Raw genomic sequence first — 19687 nt, 5'->3', positions numbered from 1 at the left:
CACAAACAAGGCCTAAACATTCACATATAGTAATAAAAACTTGCATCTACCAGAATTCCTAAACATACACAAACCAGAGTACCAAAAACGCTTCCTACATGTTCCAGGCCATATCAACTCCTCAGAGGATGGCCACATAGGAACAGCATTAGGTTTAAACGTCAAAATACTAGGTTATTAAGCTGTCCAAACAAACACTTGAAAGTCATTGAAAACACCTCAACAGAAAAACATGGAGTTGCACACGTTCTCCTGAAGCTTTGGAAGTGGAGTGACAGGCACCGCCCCAGCTGATGTTACTCCGGTTCCTCCATGGCTTGAGCTTGTTTCAGAGTGATCCTCGAACTTTATGAAAGTCCCCACCTGAGTGGCAGCAAGATGTGCATAGCAAATCGGAGCAACTGCAAACAGACCACAAAAATCAAAATAATCAAAAATCATCTCATTTAATCAAATCTGAATTTTACGCATGAAGTCACCGAGTGATCAACAATAACTTACCAACAGATATGGCAGTGGTACTGCGCTGGTAACTGTAACAAGAATAAACAGTGTTACAAATCTTGATGTACAGGCAACCAAGGGACAGTAAACGCAAGATAAAAAACCATTAAACCAACAAGCGGACTTACACATAAGATAATGAATGCACAAGCTCCTGCAAATCATCTGGCGAGACACCAATTTCATCATAAAGAACATGGTAATGAGTAGGCCGAGTTGTCCCCTGTTTCAATTGTGCAATTAGCCAACTACCCTCTCTTTGATATCCAAAACACATACCCAAAAAATAAAAACGGCTTTAAGTTATAAACGATAAAACAAAGACTCACAATCATTCCCGCATGTGCACACATGTAAAAGTCATTGTTCCTTGGGTGACACACCTTGTTATCGACAACCGTTCCTATTGCAATACGAAAAGACAGGGAATTCAAGGGTTGAATTCGAAAAAGTTACAAAACCGACTATTCAGTTTGAGTCGGAAATCACTATGGGTGCAGCGTAGATGATGACAAGATCAACAGTGATTAAAAAAAAGAACCTATAAATCAAATATATTCTGTACTTATTTCATTTCTACTATATGTCGTTTACCAGGTTGAACATTGTCGGGAGATCCTGGCAGGAAAAACTTGGTGTGGTGGTTCTTCTGTGCAACGATAACCAAAAACTTTGGGCACCACTTGTCATCCAGAAATTTGCAAGCCTGCACCGTTGAAACAAAAATATGTTACATCCATATCATGGAAAGGAGGAGCTAATAATCTAGTCAGACCTCGATGATCTGGTCTAGCTCAATGTTTAGAACTTGATTGAATTGGGACTCGCTGACACCATCCCTGCAAAAAATGGCAAAAATGAAGTGAATTAGAGCTTGAAGAAAACTTTATACTTCATCAAAAACTATAAATTTACCTGAAAATGATAATCTGATCAGGCTTTCTTTTTGCTGAGCTGACATAGAAATCAAGAAGCAGCTCCCTGCCAAAACAAATATTGGTAGTAGCTTTTATTAGATAATATCATGTGCCACCAAAAATATCAAACTACACATAAATTCAGATGAATCATTCTATTTATCAATGGTGAAGATGTGAAACTCCACCTCATTATGCCCTCATCCTCGGTGTCTGAAACCTTCTTAAACAGGGAATCAACCATTTCCACTTTAGGGGACTGAGTTCTCACTGAGGCTCTGTAGCGAGACATGAAAGGAAAGTTTCTTGAACTGACGACCTGAAAATGACACCAATAGGAACAAAATTATTGTTTCAATTAGATTTTGCAATTTGGATGATTTAGAAGCATATAAATTTTACCGCAGCAATAGATGGGATATCAGATTGTCCTGGAGAACCATGTGAAACATCCATCCCAAGAATAATAGTTGGACATTTGGATACAATTGGAATCGATGAAGAATGCTCAATTGCCAAGATAGAATTCAACCCTCCAAGCTGCAAAAAACAAAACATTAACCACACTTCAAGCTCATGATTTCATGAATTGTTACATATTAACCTCACATTTTGAATAAAGCAATCTCACCTTAGCATTGATTTTCAGTAGAACATTAGTCAAGTACTGGTCATTGACCCTCATAGGTGCAATACACTGTGTCACAATCCCAAAATCCGCAAGACACTTTTTTTTCCATGGACCTTAAAAGTTTGCATAAAAATGTTAAATCAACAAAAACCCAACATTAACAATAGTTTAAAATCAATCTAGTAATACAAACCATAAAGATCGGAGTTTTTCCTCTCAGGCAGTAAGCACAGAAGAAACTGTGGGGCACCAGGAAGTTTTGACTGAATGAAATCAAACATTTTCTCGACTCTAGTCACAGGTGGAGCCCTCCTGTTCTGGGGACTTTCCTCAAATACATCGAAAGGCTCATCAATTTTCTAAAAGTTCAAAAACAATGTAAGAAATCTATAGCAGTAATTAGAATGAAGTACTAAACACAAAAAATGATAAATAGAATAAAGAAATTAAAACGCACAATTCCTTTCAGTCCACCACATTTAATCAGATCCCTCACAAGATTGCGGATGTCGCATCGAGCTGAGAAGTTAGCGACGGCCCACTTTTCAATCTTAGTTGGCTCCACAAGTTTCTGAATATCAAGACAAGCGAACACCAAGAAAGTTTTTAAGTAACAACATATGACGAAACCAAAAAAAAAAGTAATTATATGAGGTACCTTATTGTTGAAATTCCACCTTCCATTTCTAGCAAAGAATTCTTCTCCATTGCCAGCTTTTAACTACGACAAATAAGGAGAAATAACAAGTATTAAAGAAACATCAATAATGGAGTCAACAGGCATTAACATCTCTTAAAATCACTAAATCAGATGAGGGTAGTAGTACCCTGGGAGCCTGCAAAACACGGCCTTCGACCTGTGTAAAGTTGCTACTGATCGATATCCCACAAGACTTCAACAAGGGCTCAGCATCATAGTTGTTGCGGGACAACGCCTAGAAAATTCCATTCAATGAAATCAATAAGGTACTTTCAATATGAAATTCAAACTCTGAAAGTGAAGGAAACCTACATCGGTCAAAACCCGCATCCGCTCTTGCGGCTTTTGTCTTGACTTCTCAACCAGCGAGGATCGCTGCAGGGTAGAGAGCGCCTTGGTGTATCGTTGTAACGAGACTAATGAACAGAGCTACAATTGATCAAAACAAACAATCAACACAATTGCATATAAAGGGTGATGGTCAATTGCTACACAGGTTGGGTGTTGTTCAATCTCTAAAAAGTAAAATGGGTAAATGCAATTAATTTTTTGAACAAAGAGCCCATTTTCCCATTCCGAAACACTAACCCATTCCGAACAAAGTATGCCAAGTTCCATAACTCTACCTCAAGGGGAATATAGGTTGGCCTTTTCGGTCTGCCAACATTGATGCATGGAAGATCACCAGAGTATTGCAAAGGCATGTTTCGATGGGATACAAAGTAGTCATAAACAGTGACTTCCAGCATTTCTGGTTCCCCATTCGCATCTTTGGTCTTCTGTTTCAATGAGAACCTGTAAAAGATATTCATATCAATAATGATGGATTATTGCATAAAGTTTTACATATAGCAAATATGCACAATATAAACAGAACATACAGTTGTTGATTGCAGGGTTTCTCACTCAGACCAGTAATTTTATATTCAGTATTAGTTGGACTAGCTTTAATCCTAAGGTTCTTGAGGGTCCGCTTAGCCTGTATCGAGAACAAAAATTAGTATTTCTAAGTATTAAAATAGAACACCACAAAAACATGTGGTCAAAATGCTACCTTTGCCCAGTCAATTGAATAAGGATCTTTCACATTTTGGTTGTTAATTAGAAAATCAACCACTGGCCCAGGCTGAATGATCATGGTTGTAGATACATCTGTTTTAAGCAGCAAATAGTAAAAAACAATTAAGATCAACAAATAACCTGAAATGCTCGCACATAACCAACTGATCATTCATTCACAAAATCGCTCAATTCTTAAAATTTTATATAAATTTTTCAATCAGACTTGACACACTATGTATAAATGAAGAAGGCACGAATTCTTTCAAAAAAGAGTTTTGAATTAATAGGCCCAATCGGTACATATACCCATGTTGAAGTGAAACGCACCCATTTTACCACATCTAGATAAAATACAAACAAAGAAATATCAGATGTTACCAATATTTAGAGAAAGGCCTCCTTGCGATGTACGGAAACTCGAATGAAATCCTCTACAGCCAAGAACACCGCCACCAACATCAGAAAACATCTTCGGGTCATTGTGAAAGAAAGACTGGCGAACGAGCAGACATCCCCTGTGCCATAAAATAGTCAGAAATCAACAGATCAAATTACAATTTGAGAAATAATTTTATTACAGTTAATTATGTAACATACTGCTTTGCTGCATGTTGCCTGAGGATGATGTCAAGAACCCTTAAAGCTTCTTGTGAGTTCTCTGACTCCTGACCACGGAGAGCTTGGGCAATTGCCTGCATTGGAATTTTCGCAGCAAAACTTAACTCCACTTTGAACGTTTTCGACTGGTACTGGCGCCGCATTCTCTTCCTGTCGCTGTCCTCATGATCAGGACTTGCTTTTCCATTGTTGTTCCTGAATATACAAAAACTCGTGAAGAGCACAAATCCACAAATCCATGACTAAATACAAGACTGAAGACTAGAAGCTAGCAAGTTCGACCAATTACTAACAAACAAGTCAAATTAACCAGTTTACTTGAAACAGAGCAATTGGCCCATTTACTAACAATGGGGTCAATTCAAAACTGTATACACAATGTCTAATGCATCAACAACAGAAAGTAAAACATTTTCTGTCACTGCATGTAGTATACCTGCTGGATGTAACATCTTCCAATATGACGGTAAACTCTAGCTTGTTTCTTGGCAGTGCACCAACAGTAAACAAACTCTTCTCTCCATCATAAGCAAACTCTTTCCCAGCTAACTCACTATCATACGTTTCATGAACCCGATCGAGCACCTTCCTTCCAACACCTTTTCCTTCAACAGGACGGCCATCTTCATAAAAAAGCGCAACCTGTTGGGTCACAAAGCAGAACATTCAACAAAGTGCAACACTTAATATTCATAAAAACAGCCTACAAGGACAAAAAACGTACACTATAATGAAAAAAGTGGCCATCAACATTAGACACATTGACTTTAAAGTGATTAGTCAACAGCTGAGCTTTCTGTCCCTTCTTAGCTAAATCGCGCCTAGCCATCGGCACACGCATGACCTTCTTCTTAGCTGGCTCCGGAGCTTTTTCGGGGACAACATCTTCTGTAACAGGTGGTGGTGGAGGTAAAGCCTCCTCAGCTACTCCATTACCGTCGTTTTCAACTGGATCCATTTGCAAGTTCTGTGACACATCAAACCATGAAATAAATTAGTAAAACGCAAAGCATATACCATCATAAACATAATAATTAACAATAAAAAAAAAACTTGAAATTCAAAAACAACTTGCTGTTATACAAGCCAAATGGTCAGGCTAATTTCTATATTATAACATTTGAATAAATTCACTTGGTTTACAGAAAAGATATAACATTGAACTAAAGTGTCCAAGATATATGATAACCATAACCAAGAATAGATAAACAAAATTTAGGTAAAAATAAAGTTGGTAAAAGTTTTAACCAAATATATACAGCATTCTTTAATTGTTAGCTCATATGTGTGGTTGTGCTTGTTTGTACTACACCTAACAAAAGGATACTCCCTATATAACATTACATTGTATGTGGATACACATATATACATATAAGGCAATGATCCGTACATCACCAATTTTTAATTGTACAGCAAAAATGTTTTAAAATACATCATAAAGCATATTGTGAAAAGATTTTGTTGTGGTAAACTTAACATAAGTACTTAACAGAAGAAAAGTACAGCACATGTGTTTGAAAAACCATTGTTGAATTTAACTTACGAAATATATAAATAACATTAAAAATTAAAAAGTACAATACAAGAAGTAAATACATCAAATGACTGCAAAAAAAATAACTGGTGGGATGTTAAAAATTCAGATCTGTGTACAATTCAAGCAGATAAACTAAGTTTTAAATATAATTATTTATAAAAAAAATTAAAGAAACAAATATATGAAGACTAATAGATAACTTGGTTTCTACTATAAAAACCCACAAAAACAAGTGTACTTTTCCACTAAAACACAATGCAAAAACTGGTAAACTACAAATTAGACAAAACCCATTTTTGGAAACACTTTGAAAAATTAAAATATAAATTGATAAAAAAAAAATACATTTTTGCTTAACAGATCTGGTAAATACATATCTAAATACAGTATAAACAGTAAAATCATAAGCTAAAACCAACCAAATCCTTACATGCATGATGAAAAATAATAATAATAAAAAACCAATTTCCATAAACTCGTTTGAAAACCAAATAATAAAATTAAAACAAGTATCTCACTTAATTAAAAATAAAAAACACATAAAACATCTAATTAAATTAAGACCCATTATCTCTAAAAACTATATGAAACCCTAAAAAAAAAAATTAAAACAATAAATTAATACAAAAAACGAAAAACAATTAAATAAATAAAATACATAATAATCCACTTTTAAAACTATTTGAAACCCTAAAAAATAAAATTAAAACAAATATTTCAAACCCAGAAAATAAATAAAAAATAAAAAAATAACCAATTTCCTACTAATATTTGAAACCCAGAAAAAAAAAATTACTTTTCACTGAGTAAACATCATCAAGTAAAAAAAACCCAAAAATAATTAATTATTAAAACTTAAATCAAAAAAAAATTTATAAACTACCAACATTGGGTTTTCAATACAGAAGATAGATTAAATCAAACCTTACAAAGAAAAAAAAGTAAACAGTTGATAGATGAATGTATGGAAAATAATTAATTATATATATGGAAATATTTTACCTAAAAATAAGAGTGAAGAACAAGAACAGAAAACCCTAAAAAGAGTGAGAGAGTGTGTCTGTGTGTGCGCCTCAGTGGGAGGACTTTTTCATAGAGAGATGAAGTAATGTGAAGTTGTACAAGTGTTGTTATGTATATATGGTGGTTAAAGAGATTAGATAGGCAATGCTGACCCTGTGATCCTGCTCTTTGTTATACACGACTTAATATAAAATATAAGAATGGATTGAATTTTTGATGTACTTTTTTAATGATATAAGTTTCATCAACTATTATAAAGTACATACAAAAATATTTACAGTTAAAGTTAAAGAAAAAAGACTTTGAAAATCAAAATAAGACATTTAAAATAGGACGAAGGAAGTACTAATTTATTTTTTAACACCTACTATTATGATTTTATTTTTTTTAACATGAAACCTACTATTATGATATTTTTATTTTTATTAAATATTAAAGCTCAATAAATAATAAAGCTAGACAAATCTTTATTATAAATAAATAATGCTCAATAAAATATCATAAGTTGCAAAAAAGCAAAAAAAATTACAACATTATTATCCGATTACAAATTGTACACTAATTTATCTTAAACTAGATTAAACTCGCATGTTGCACAGGACTGACTGACAACATAAATAAAAAATACAAAGATTATACACCCTCGTCAAAAATCATGTTTTTGAGTCGACTCGTAACTTTTGACTCGACTCGAAAACATAACTTTTGACTCATCACTCGGAATGTGCCTCGACTCCTAATGTAACACTCCGACTAAGGCGGAAACACGAAGTGCCACATAACAACATGGTACAAAAGATTTAAATATAAAACTTCAACACAAAATTTCAAATTCCATTCAAAATCAAAAGGTTCCAAGTGCAAGTTGACGTTTAATAACCATTACATAACCAAATTCATAATCGAAAGACCAAATGTTTGCATTACTAGTCCATCATGCAACAAGCAACATATCCTCCAAGAGGCGGTCCAAAATGCTAACTTACAACTCTAAACCCGAAAAGCGTGAAGAAAAAGTGTCAACTACAAGAGTTGAGTGAGTTCATAGGTTTTGAACTAACAACATATTTATATTCCCACCATATTCAAGATAATAAGTCATAAAAACTTTCAAAAATTCTTTCATAACATGCATTCCCAAACTGTATGTTCAAATCAAAATATCCAAACATATTATCAATTTTGTTTAGCCACACGGACATAATTCAATATCAATTTCATTTAGCCTAAATGGCATAATTTCATATCATTTTCATTTAGCCACAAGGGCATAATTTACAAAAATTTTGATGGTTAATGCTTGAGCCACTACTTACTACCTTTTCATGTCCAAACAATATATTATTTCATTTCATAGCACAAGTTGTCAATCAAGTGCTTTATTTATAATTGGGGTCGTGCCATGGAGACGACCATTTAAATTTAAAGTAGCTAGAACACCGCTCTAGTCGGACTGGAAGCGAAGGTCGTCATGAAGGCAACCAACATTCCACCGTTACGCTCTGGGTGGGTGGACGACTCCTATTTGCGCAACTCTCTAACTACAGGTCTCCCCTTTCGGAGTAAATAGTAGTGTACCGAAAGGAAACGGGTTGACAGAACTCAAGCTCATCATAACACATTTATCACATTGAACATACGAAAGAATTCCATTTCATAATCATAATATCAAGAATCATTTCATATATATATATATAGAAAGCAATTTCATGTATATATCATGCTTTTCACCCCGAAAGTTAAACACATAAAATAGTTTGGAAGGGAGTATGAAAAGGGGCTGATCAAAAGCGAGATCTTCGGCTAGTAGTGTCGTTCCCCAAGCAAGCCTAAACCATGGTATTTAAGTATACACAACGTAAGTGTGTGTTGCATGAACTAGTAAGCTAGATCATGAGATGTATGCTAGAAGACTTGCCCATCTTTGGTTGTTGTTTAATTATGGAATCCAAGTGCATTATATTGTTCACATTATTTGGTTAGAAGATATTTGTTGGCTCGATGATTCAAATTGTTAGACATTTATAAGAATTTTGATTGTTATCTCAACTTATGAGACTTACTTTATTATTTATAGCTTGATTAAACTTTAATAAAGTTCTTGTTCAATGATATTTTATTAGATTGAATTTTAAACTAATCAATAGCTTTAGATTACTAATTTAGGGGCATTATCTACTAACTTCAAGTATAACTATGGCTTGCGGGATCATAGATAACATAACTAGCACGCATATAACATTTAAAAAAAGGAGGGTTGTTACACCTAAAAGTCAGAACAATTTTATATGTTCCATCTATACTACTATATAAAGGTTATACACCCTTGTTAAAGAAAAAAACTATGAAATGATCATCTTAACCTTGAACTAATTTACATAAAAAGTCCTTTATCTTCTAAAATATTCTCATTATCTAGTTAGATTAATTACTTTTATATCATTTACTTACATCACTCGCGGCCATCATCACCACCGGTTGTCGCACCATCGTATCATTGTCGCATTGCGTGGGTATTCTTATATTTTCTAAAATATATCCACCACCACTTGACATTAGTTACATTTATATCAACCTACACCACCAATAGTTGGTGCTATCACCACTTGTCGCTGACACCACCAAACCGTCGTCACGGCAACCACCGTCTCCACGGCAACCTCCGCTACATTATGAGGGTACCGTACTAGTAATGTTGCATAATATATAACGTCTTTGGATACAAAATATAAGTTGATTATCAAAAATACATTTATCAAAAATTACATAGTTATAAACTTACAATTCATCTAGAAATTCGAACTAAAAAGATGAAAAATACATATATTATACATAACATAATATAACCATAAATGTAATTTACAATCTCTAAATATATATATATAAAAAAAAGAAACCTTAATTATAAAATATAACCATAATCACCTCAAACACAAGACCATTTACCCATATATCACTAACATTAGTAGCATGCTAATTCTCATCCCAATCTTATTTTCTTATTGAATTAACTCACTTTAAAATTCTCATTTTAGTTGTATATTACTTTTGACCATATTAACAAGGTCATTTCACATTGTTAACCAAAATCATCACTTTTATATCTTGACTATGAAAGTTACCAAACAACTTTACCCTCAAAATACTCATGCAACTTGACAACAATATGATCATCCCACTAAAAATTTCCAATTTGATTAACTTGTATGGACCCTAACTTAAAACAATCAAGATAACCTATTTAATAAAAACCTCCAAATTTCATTAACCTCAAAAACCCTAGCTTGAATCTAACCAATATGACCCATTTCATTGAAAATTCCTAAATAATTAATTTCCAAGACCCTAATTGAAATACAGCAAAACAAGCCACCATACAAGAACCTTCCAAAATACTTTATCTCAAGAACCCTAAATTTCAAGTTGAAAATAATTAAAATACCAAGCCTTGGATGAATTCTAACAAGATGGGAAAATTGGTAACTCACTAGCTTTAATTGTTTCTTCCTTATGTGTGTATAGACACACCCACCACACACACCCTTAATCATCCAAATTGCTAGAATACTTGAATAAGATTGTTATTATTATTATAATTATTGTTTCTTGGAGATTTAATTGATTTCATTTGAGGTGAACATGTACAAAGAATGAAGAATTGAATAAATTGGAAAAAGAAGAAGAAGAAATAAAGGAAAATTAGATGGGATGAAAACTAGTTATCAACAAAAAGGATGGATGGCACATTCTCCGTGTGCCACACCCTATTTTCTTTTTAGATGGGTAAAATATCCGTTATCCACTAAAGTTCAAACTAATATAACCTTATTTCTTAAATTTAAATAGTAGGAAATTATTTTAAAGGTAAAACTATAATAAATTATGACTTTTTAAAGTTTGGGGTGTTACAACTGGTGCCAAGTTACTACTCATTCACGCAACACTCCGTAATATTATTCGTATTTTTCCGTATCTGATAAGCGTTCCTTTGGTGATAAAAAACCCTATCGAAAGGCTTCGTTTCAATGTTTTAAATGAGTTAATATTCCGAAACTATTAGTAATTAATAGATTCTATGTTCACGGAAGATGCGAGTGAGGGTAAATGGCATCAAGTGATTCAAGATTAAGGCCTATGAAGTTACAAGACACAAAGAGGTGATTCAGAAGTCGAACAAAGTGAAACGAGAAGCAGCAGGAGCTGCTAGCACCGCTTCCGCTGGGAAGCCCAGTTTAGCAAACCGACTTAAACACCTATTTAAGCCGAAGCAGCCCTCAAAACCACAAAAGAGAGCCAGCAGCCCTAGCCGCCCACACTAAACCCTAGGCCGACTTTGCAGATTCCAAGGAGGTTTTGGAGCTTCTAACACCCTCAACCTAGATCTACTTTTTTACTTTGCTTTCAGTTGGTAAGGAATATCTTTCATCTTTTCAGACTTTGTTATTCCTTTAATAATGGTAAGCTAGTAGGCTTAATACTTGTTTGGATTAATGTGATCATGTAGACATTTATTTATTTTACTTTGTTTGTTAGATCCATTGGAGTGTGTTTTACTGTATATTGTAGATCCATGTTTTACTAGTTCTTCATATTATTAATTTAATTCTGATTATGACTCTATAATCATACACTAGGATTAATACATAAGGATAAAAAACACTAGTCGGTCTATAACTAGATATATAGGTGATTCACTTATCCTGAACTATAGTAATTAGGATGAATAGAACATGATGATTAACAATGTTAGACGCGAACCAGTGACATGGAAACGTGCACTGTGGTTACCGGAGGGTATTATTTTTTGGTCATGGCTTGAGAGCCGGGCAACTTAAAGGTGAATTAGTAACACAAACTTTAGGTCATTAATGCTTAAACAATGAATCTAACGAGAATTTGTTTAAAGAAGTAGTGTGAGTCTAGGGACAACACTAGTTACTTAGGCAAAGTGAATCTAATGAAAATCTGAGCCGTGATTAAGTTTCGAACAATCTAGCAAGTAGGTAGAGTAATATCCAGTCGTATCATGAGATCTGAGATGCCAAACAAGTATTTTAATTTAATTAGTATTATTTGCTTTTTCAAACTATTTTCAGATTAAGTCTCTCGCTGAATAAGCAGTTGCGACTTCTATTTACTTTTCAGTATTTAATTAGTTTAATAGGAAATCGTGACAACCACCAACCGCTAGAATTACACGCATTACTACATTATGTAAAACAACGTGTCAATGCGAACATACTATACTTATCACAATACTATACTAAATCTGATCGGGTCCCCTGTTCTTTAAGATGTGTGTATTTTGAGATAATTACTTGTACAATTTTTATAAATTTAAACACAAATAAAGACCGCATTAGTATCCCATGTGAGCTTTTGATTACGGGTTACTTATTGGTTTCTTGCACTCTTTTTTCCTTTTTGGTTTTCAAACAATATATTAGCACATTTTAATGGCTATATATCTCGTACCATTACCATTATTCAGATTTTGTCACATCACATTGCATTCAAGTTTCTATTGCGGGTTACTTATTGGTTTTTTACACACTTTTTTATGTTTGGGATGATAAACAGTATATTGCAACTTTTTATGGTCATATCTCGTACCATTATGTATCCCTATATAGTTTTTAAACATTTTCTCATTAGGAGTTTTCAAGTAATATATTGAAAACTTTCAATGGTTTTATTTTCCTTTCATTTTTTGTTTTTGTTTTTGATTTGTTGTACATTAAATATATGTATTAGACACTGTAAAGCTTTATATGCATTTGTGGTTTTGTTTTAAATAAATGTCTATTTTATATGTCAAAAGTTTTAAGCTAAAATATATTGCGACACATCATAAATAATGAAATGTAATCACAATAACCGAAACTCCGCAACACACTGACGGAAACTAATATGGTTTTGTCATTTAATAAAAATATATTTGAAATAAACTTATTTATGGTCAAAGTTAAAGAAAAAAGACTTTGAAAGTCAAAATAGGACACTTAAAATGGGACGGAGGAAGTACAAATTTATTTTTTAACACTTACTATATTTTTTTTGAACATGAAACCTACTATTATGATGATATTTTTATTTTTAATAAATATTAAATCTCAATAAATAATAAAGCTAGACAAATCTTTATTATAAATAAATAAGGCTCAATAAAATATTAAAATATCATAAGTTGCAAAAAAAAAAATAATTTACAACATTATTATCCGATTACAAATTGTACACTGATTTATCTTAAATTAGATTAAACTCGCATGTTGTGCAAGACTAACTGACAACATAAATAAAAAATACAAAGATTATACACCCTTGTCAAAAATCATGTTTTCGAGTCGACTCGTAACTTTTGACTCGACTCGAAAACATGATTTTTGACTCATCACTCGGAACGTGACTCGACTCCTAAAAGTCAGAACAACGTTTATATATCAGATTTGTCATCACCAAATTTACAATTAATATTGGGACTCAACAATCTCCCCCTATTTGATGATGACAAAACCAACCACACTTCTAACTATCAGCTTTCAAAGAATGAAAAAGAAATATTACTAACAGCTTATGACCCTTTGAATCTTTTAGGTTCTTTTCAATATGATATGAAGCAATTTACAAGAAAACCGATTTTGTATATACATTAACCGTTACAATTAGGAGTTACAAAAACATATTACAATTTATTAACCTCCTAAAATGTCAACAGTTTCTTGTTTTACTTCAAATGAAGGGGCAACCTTAACATCTACATTTCTATCCAGTCTCTCATTAATGAGAATCTGCTCATACCCATTACCTTGTTCTCCAAAGTTGACACAAAATCTGTACAAGGTAAATAGGTGCATTGTTGGTACCTGGTTGATTTCAGCAGTTCTCTGAAAAACTAGTTGCCCTCTTGCATTCACAAAATACATCCCATGCTCAGGCTCAGTAATATGCAATCCACAACTTGAATCTTGTACATCAGCAGGCAGAGACAGATTCAGATGACCAAGAAGTTTGTTAAGAGCTTCTGGTGCCAATTGCTCAAAGAGTTCTAAAGGGTTTAATTGTTTGATGAAGTCTGTGTCATGACCATCAAGCTTGACATGTCTTGTTCTTCTTCTTTTTAGTTGCTCTTCTAACTCATCTTCTTCAAAGTCATAATACCTTGGCTATGGAAGACTTGAGATATCAATCTTATGTTTCATAATTATGGCCAACTTCTTCTCAAGTGCTTCAAAGACAGTCTCTCTATGAATGCCAAGCTGTTTGTAGATAATATCATGCATTTTAACCTACTCAGTGTACCCCAGATCAAACAACTTGTCTAGATCATAGGCTTCCCAAGTGTTTTCATATCCTTCTCTTGTACATCTGATGCTAGGAATGGACTGACTTTTTCTTCTATTCAATTGGACCTGAAAGATGGTATGTGGATATATTCTATAATTTAATCTTTCTTTGACTTTCTTTATATCCACAGCTTCCCATCCAGCATGAGCTTTAGCACTTTGCTGCACATCCTTAACCTTCTAAGATGACTTGGCAAAGTACACCTCCTTCTTCCTTTTCTTGCTCACAGTCTTCTTCTTTGATCTAACTACTGCCAATTCTTCCTCAACTTCTTTGTTCAATTGTTCTTGAAGTGTTTTGGTGTAACAACCGTCTTAGAAATGTAATAAATAAAATCCACAAATTTTATCTAAGTTCTTGACGTGCTTTAGACTTAAGATATGTGTTTACATGAAGGCCTATTTGATCAAAAATCTTAATTTCTAAGGCGAGTCTATAATTTAATACGATAAAATACTAGATTTCGAGTCGCAAACGATCGTATTTATGAAAGTTCTAGCCGTAAAGTATTCACAAATAGTCCCTACATTTATTAAGATCATTATTATTGGAAAACTATAAATAGAAGAACTTAGTGAGAGAAACTTATTCCTTCATCTTCTTCATCTCACCTCTCTCTCTCTAAAACACACACTTGCAACCTCCATTCACACACACAAAATTCATCTTTTGATTTTGGGTTGTTAAACCAAAACTATTAGTACTTTTAGCTTCCTTGTGATAATCAAAACATATTTCTAGCATCAAATTTCAGGTAACAACAACAAATTTTGAGTTTTTGATCAAATTAAAAGTATACTTTTTCAAGTTCATGTTCTTGATGATTTGGTCCAATTTTTGAATGAAAAACGTGTTAATAGCTAATGGGTTTGTATCTAAATGTGTTTAGTAACCTTTTTGTGAACAAATTTGGGTCATAACATGTTTTAATCTACAAAACCCATTTTTGAAAATGAGGGAAAATTTGTTCTTAATGAGCCACACCTTGTTCATGTTATAGATGGTCTTGAAATCGTAAAAAGTGTTAATGGGTAATGTTATTATGTATATATGTACTAGTTTTGTGTTCTAACAAGTCCCGGGAGCGACCTAGATCTTCATGTGTTGATTTAGTCTTTGATTCAGCCGACCAGGAGCCTAGGACGATCTCCCTAGGACGATCTTGGTCCTCAAGATTGTCCTGGGCAGCCTTTTGATTCATGGTTCTTGCTCATTTGTTCTTGTGTGATGTTGTGATGCGTTGGTACGTTTAATGGGTAACTAATCCTTTGGATTGGTTTAGCTCAAACACACGTTCTTGATCTAATAATGATCTTGTACTTGTGCTCTTATGATAGAATGTTAGAACGATCTTGTGTCATATAGAAGCCTAAGACGATCTTAAACTATGGTAGTGAAACGATCTTAAGCCCTTGAACACTTGAAACGATCTTGTTGTAGCTTGAAGGATGGGACGATCTTGACCTAGCTTAAAACATTAGGACGATCTTGAAGCTAGCAGTAGGACGATCTTGGCTAGAAGTAGGACGATCTTGGCTAGCTGAAACCCTAGGACGATTCTGAACATGCCCAGTGGGACAATCTTGCAACCAAAACCCTAAAACGACTTCGTGCAATCATAAAACAACATGTACATGTTCTATAACACACCATACTTGATCATTTAACACCAAACAAAGTTCAAAACATCATTATCATTCGATTAAACACTTTAAGGGCTACTTATTAACATCAAGCTAATTCATGAATCGATCTAGAACAACAATTATAATGCAAACCCTAATCGAGTACATTAAGGATATGTTCTATCTTGATCATTAAAGTATGAGTTCCATAAACAACTAAAACGAGTTCGTAAGGCTAAAATTCATTATTAAAGACATGTTCAACTCATTAACACAATAAGTACTTATGTGTGAGTTCCAAGACGTTCAGTTTGAGTCCAGTTCATGTACTTAAAGTGCATTCAAACACTTTTGAGTCAAAACGTTCAAAGATCTTTAAAGGACCAAATCATCAGTTCATCAAGGACAACTCAGTGAATAATTAATCACAAGAACTAATACATGTATTCATCTATGCTCAAGGACTCATGATTAGGTTGACATCAAGACATACCTGGATTCGAATAGATATATCTTACTTATATCTGTGCTCATTCTCTGTGCTTGTAAACTACGCTTGTACCGGATCACTGTGAGTCTTCGTACCCCCTTTTTCTTTACTTATGTTTTGGGGTGAAAGGAATACTACATGTGTTTTTATATATGCCGTAACTGCTTTTACTACTCTATGGCTATCTGACTACTTGTTACATATCAGCCAGTCCTGTTGAGGATTGTGTGTGCTCGCTTATTACATATCAGTTGGTCCTGTTGAGGATTGTGTGTGCTCGCTTATTACATATCAGCCGGTCCTGTTGAGGATTGTGTGTGCTGGCTTATTACATATCAACCGGTCATGTTGATGACTGTGTGTGCACGATTATATACAAACACTTACTTATGTGCAAGTTGGTCTCTAGCCACATTATACTACTTTACTCTCGAATTCTATTAACGACATAAAACGTTTTATACATCTTGTTTATGAACTCAAACCTACGAACTCACCAACCTTTCTGTTGACACGTTTAAGTATTCCTTTCAGGTATTCAAGCTAATCGTGGCTAGGTCAGGTAGCATGGGACTCTTAGCAGACTGCAGGCTAGGTTTTGAAGTTTGCATGCTTTTGTTTATGATTGTTGGCAATAAGCCTATCCGTTTCCCCTGCGTGGGAACTTATCTTATCTTTATTTGAATGCTCGATTGAACATGTGTGGGATGACTTCTCTTATGCTTGTTTGACTATGTAAACGACTATTTATGCCTATTCTATGCACTCATTTAGTATTCCTATGTAACATCCATGTGCGCGTGTGCTTTATCTTACATCCCGAGTTTTCCGCCTTAGTCGGGGTGTTACAGATTGGTATCAGAGCCGTGGTTATAGTGAATTAGATGGATTTGCCTAGACTATAACTTAGGAACCGCACGTAGCATGCATGATAGGAATTATGTGTGCATTCAATTTCTATGGATCTTATCTATATCTGCGATATTCATGCTATTGTATTCATTCATGCGTCGACCTTAGAACCATTCTACCTTGCCACGTGTACTCATGCTATTGGTATTCGAACTATGAGATGTGATTGAATTTAAATAATGATAATAAGTTAGCGAAATGATGTGTTGTTAGCAAGGAAGTACGGCGATATTTCATCACAGAAAAGCCTGATCAACTTTTCGCGTGTGGTATATTTTCTATGGACTTGATGGCAACATGGATCGTGCCTAAGATGGTTAGAGTGTGGTAGCAACTCTGGCATGTTCAATAGGTGTTGGTCGGGTGGAGGGTTAGCCGCTGGTACACCCTGTATACATACCTTTGCCAATACCTAGGGAGCATATCAGTACCGTGAACCGACCTTGCATTAGATGTACTAGAGGTGTGGAGGGTTAGCCGCTGGTACACCCTGTATACATACACCGCTAGTGCAACGGATGTAGGTGTTAGATCCGGACCGCACTTTGGCTGTCAAAAGTTAATTGGATTTAAAAATTAAATTTAAGTTGAAATGGTTATGTTATTCACCTTGCGAACTATCCTTCATGAATTGAGTATCTTATTGTAATGTTTGTACTACATGATTGATATGATGATAATGCTCACCTTCAGATGTAATACTTGATTTCTTGAGCTACATGCGATAATGAAAATATAAGTGTATAGGATTCTAGAAAACTAACACGAGTGTGTTTGAGAGTGCGTAAATGACGTCACGAACGACTATTTCCTCATTCTAACGCCGATCCCATCTTTTCCTGATATAGGAAAATGGTGCGAACAAGAGCAAACCTGAATGTCGAAGCTCGAGATAATGGTGTTGGTCGTGGTAACCCTGGAGGTGGTCGTGGCAATCCGAGAGGAGGTCGTGGAGGTCAGCAAGGAAGAGGCCGTGGTAGAGGTCGTGGTGGCCGTGGTGACGGCATGGGTCACGTTGAGAACCCTGATTTGGCCACTATCATTGCTGAACAGTTGGCGGCTTCAATGCCTACTATTATCGAACAAGTGACTGCCGCAATGGGTGTTGTTCCGAATCAGAACCGAAGAGCCCCTGAAGTTGAAGCTGAACCAGTAAGAGTTGCACCGCAACGAGTGAATCAAGAACCAGAAAATATTGACCCCGAAGTGGAGTTTGTTGGGGAAGGTGTGTATGTGGACCCTGACCCGGAAGGTTTCCCAGGAATGATGAGTATGCTGTAGAGAGAAGAGGTTGTAGTTACACCGAGTTTAAGAAGTGTGGTCCACCAGATTATAATGGAAGAGGAGGGGCAGGCGTGTTTATGAAGTGGTTGGAGAAATTGGAAGCAGTCATGGACATAAGTGAATGTCCATCTCATCAGAGGGTAAGATTCACTGGAGGTTCATTTACCGATGATGCACTGTCATGGTGGAATACCTTGCTAGGAGCCCGTGGAAGAATTGCTACTTTGGAACACCATGGGATCAGTTTAAAGAGATGATGAAGAACCGCTTTTGTCCACTGAATGAGATGCAAAAGATTGAGCAAGAATTTTGGCACCACACCATGGTGGGATCCGGTCATGCAGAGTATACTAGCAAGTTTCAAGAGTTGGCTAGATTGGTGCCTCATTTGGTGAGTTCTGAGTCTAAGTTGATTGAGAGATATATCTATGGTCTCATTCCTCAGATTCACAACACTATGACTGGCATTCCTCCTTACTCGATTGAAGAAGCCATTCGAAGGACCAATGCTATGACTGATGACCTGGTTAGAGCTGGAACACTGACTAAATATGGAGAGAAGAAGAGGGACTTTGGTGAACCCAGTAAGAGAAGGGATTTCAGAACTGATAAGAGGGTCAGAGTTGGAAGGGTGTTTGCAGCAGTTGAACCGGGACAGAAGGCGTATGTTGGCCAATTCCCTCAGTGTACTACTTGCACTTATCATCATTCAACAGTAGTGCCATGTCGATTTTGTCAGAACTGCCAGAAGTTTGGGCATTTGGCTAGAGATTGCAAAGCAGCCCGAGTTCCAGCAGCACCACTAAATGTCGCTCCAAGAAGTTTCAGAAATCCTCCAGTTAATCCAAGAGCTTGTTATGAGTGTGGTAGCACTAAGCACTACCGCAATGCTTGCCCAAGAATTGTTAGGCGACCCGCCCCAGCCGCAGCCAATCAGAATCCTCTACAGATTGCAGCACCAAATCCACCAAGAGCTAACCTAGCCCAGCAGGCCAGGGGCCGAGTCTTTGCTTTGAATGTTGTGGAAGCCACTAACA

The 19687-nt window shown here is 35.1% G+C and overlaps 1 protein-coding gene across 1 annotated transcript; it reads right to left on the bottom strand.

Moving 5' to 3' along the window:
- Positions 1–7081, bottom strand: LOC122605764 (protein argonaute 4A-like). The gene is made up of 23 exons (XM_043778720.1): positions 6972–7081; positions 5157–5399; positions 4869–5074; positions 4412–4627; positions 4193–4329; positions 3807–3904; positions 3634–3731; positions 3379–3547; positions 3065–3181; positions 2880–2987; positions 2711–2773; positions 2510–2623; positions 2246–2411; positions 2053–2165; positions 1824–1961; positions 1610–1740; positions 1420–1485; positions 1280–1343; positions 1099–1210; positions 834–907; positions 633–727; positions 502–533; positions 1–401 (listed from the first exon to the last, which is right to left on the bottom strand). Exons 2-23 carry the CDS (start codon positions 5388–5390, stop codon positions 220–222), a joined length of 2733 nt encoding a protein of 910 aa, XP_043634655.1. The 5' UTR covers positions 5391–5399; positions 6972–7081; the 3' UTR covers positions 1–219.
- Between the last annotated feature and the right edge of the window lie 12606 nt (positions 7082–19687).

This window comes from Erigeron canadensis, chromosome 6 (assembly GCF_010389155.1).
Source record: "Erigeron canadensis isolate Cc75 chromosome 6, C_canadensis_v1, whole genome shotgun sequence".
Taxonomy (NCBI): Eukaryota; Viridiplantae; Streptophyta; class Magnoliopsida; order Asterales; family Asteraceae; genus Erigeron; species Erigeron canadensis.
Note: the sequence above shows the minus strand (reverse complement) of the source record. Positions and strands in the feature narration are given on the sequence as shown.

Coding starts and splice junctions, on each gene's coding strand:
- LOC122605764 (XM_043778720.1), bottom strand. CDS start 5,390: ATGGATCCAGTTGAAAACGACGGTAATGGAGTAGCTGAGGAGGCTTTA. Junction 4,330..4,411: donor AGGCAACATGCAGCAAAGCA/GTATGTTACATA, acceptor TTTATGGCACAG/GGGATGTCTGCTCGTTCGCC. Junction 2,988..3,064: donor GGATGCGGGTTTTGACCGAT/GTAGGTTTCCTT, acceptor GGAATTTTCTAG/GCGTTGTCCCGCAACAACTA.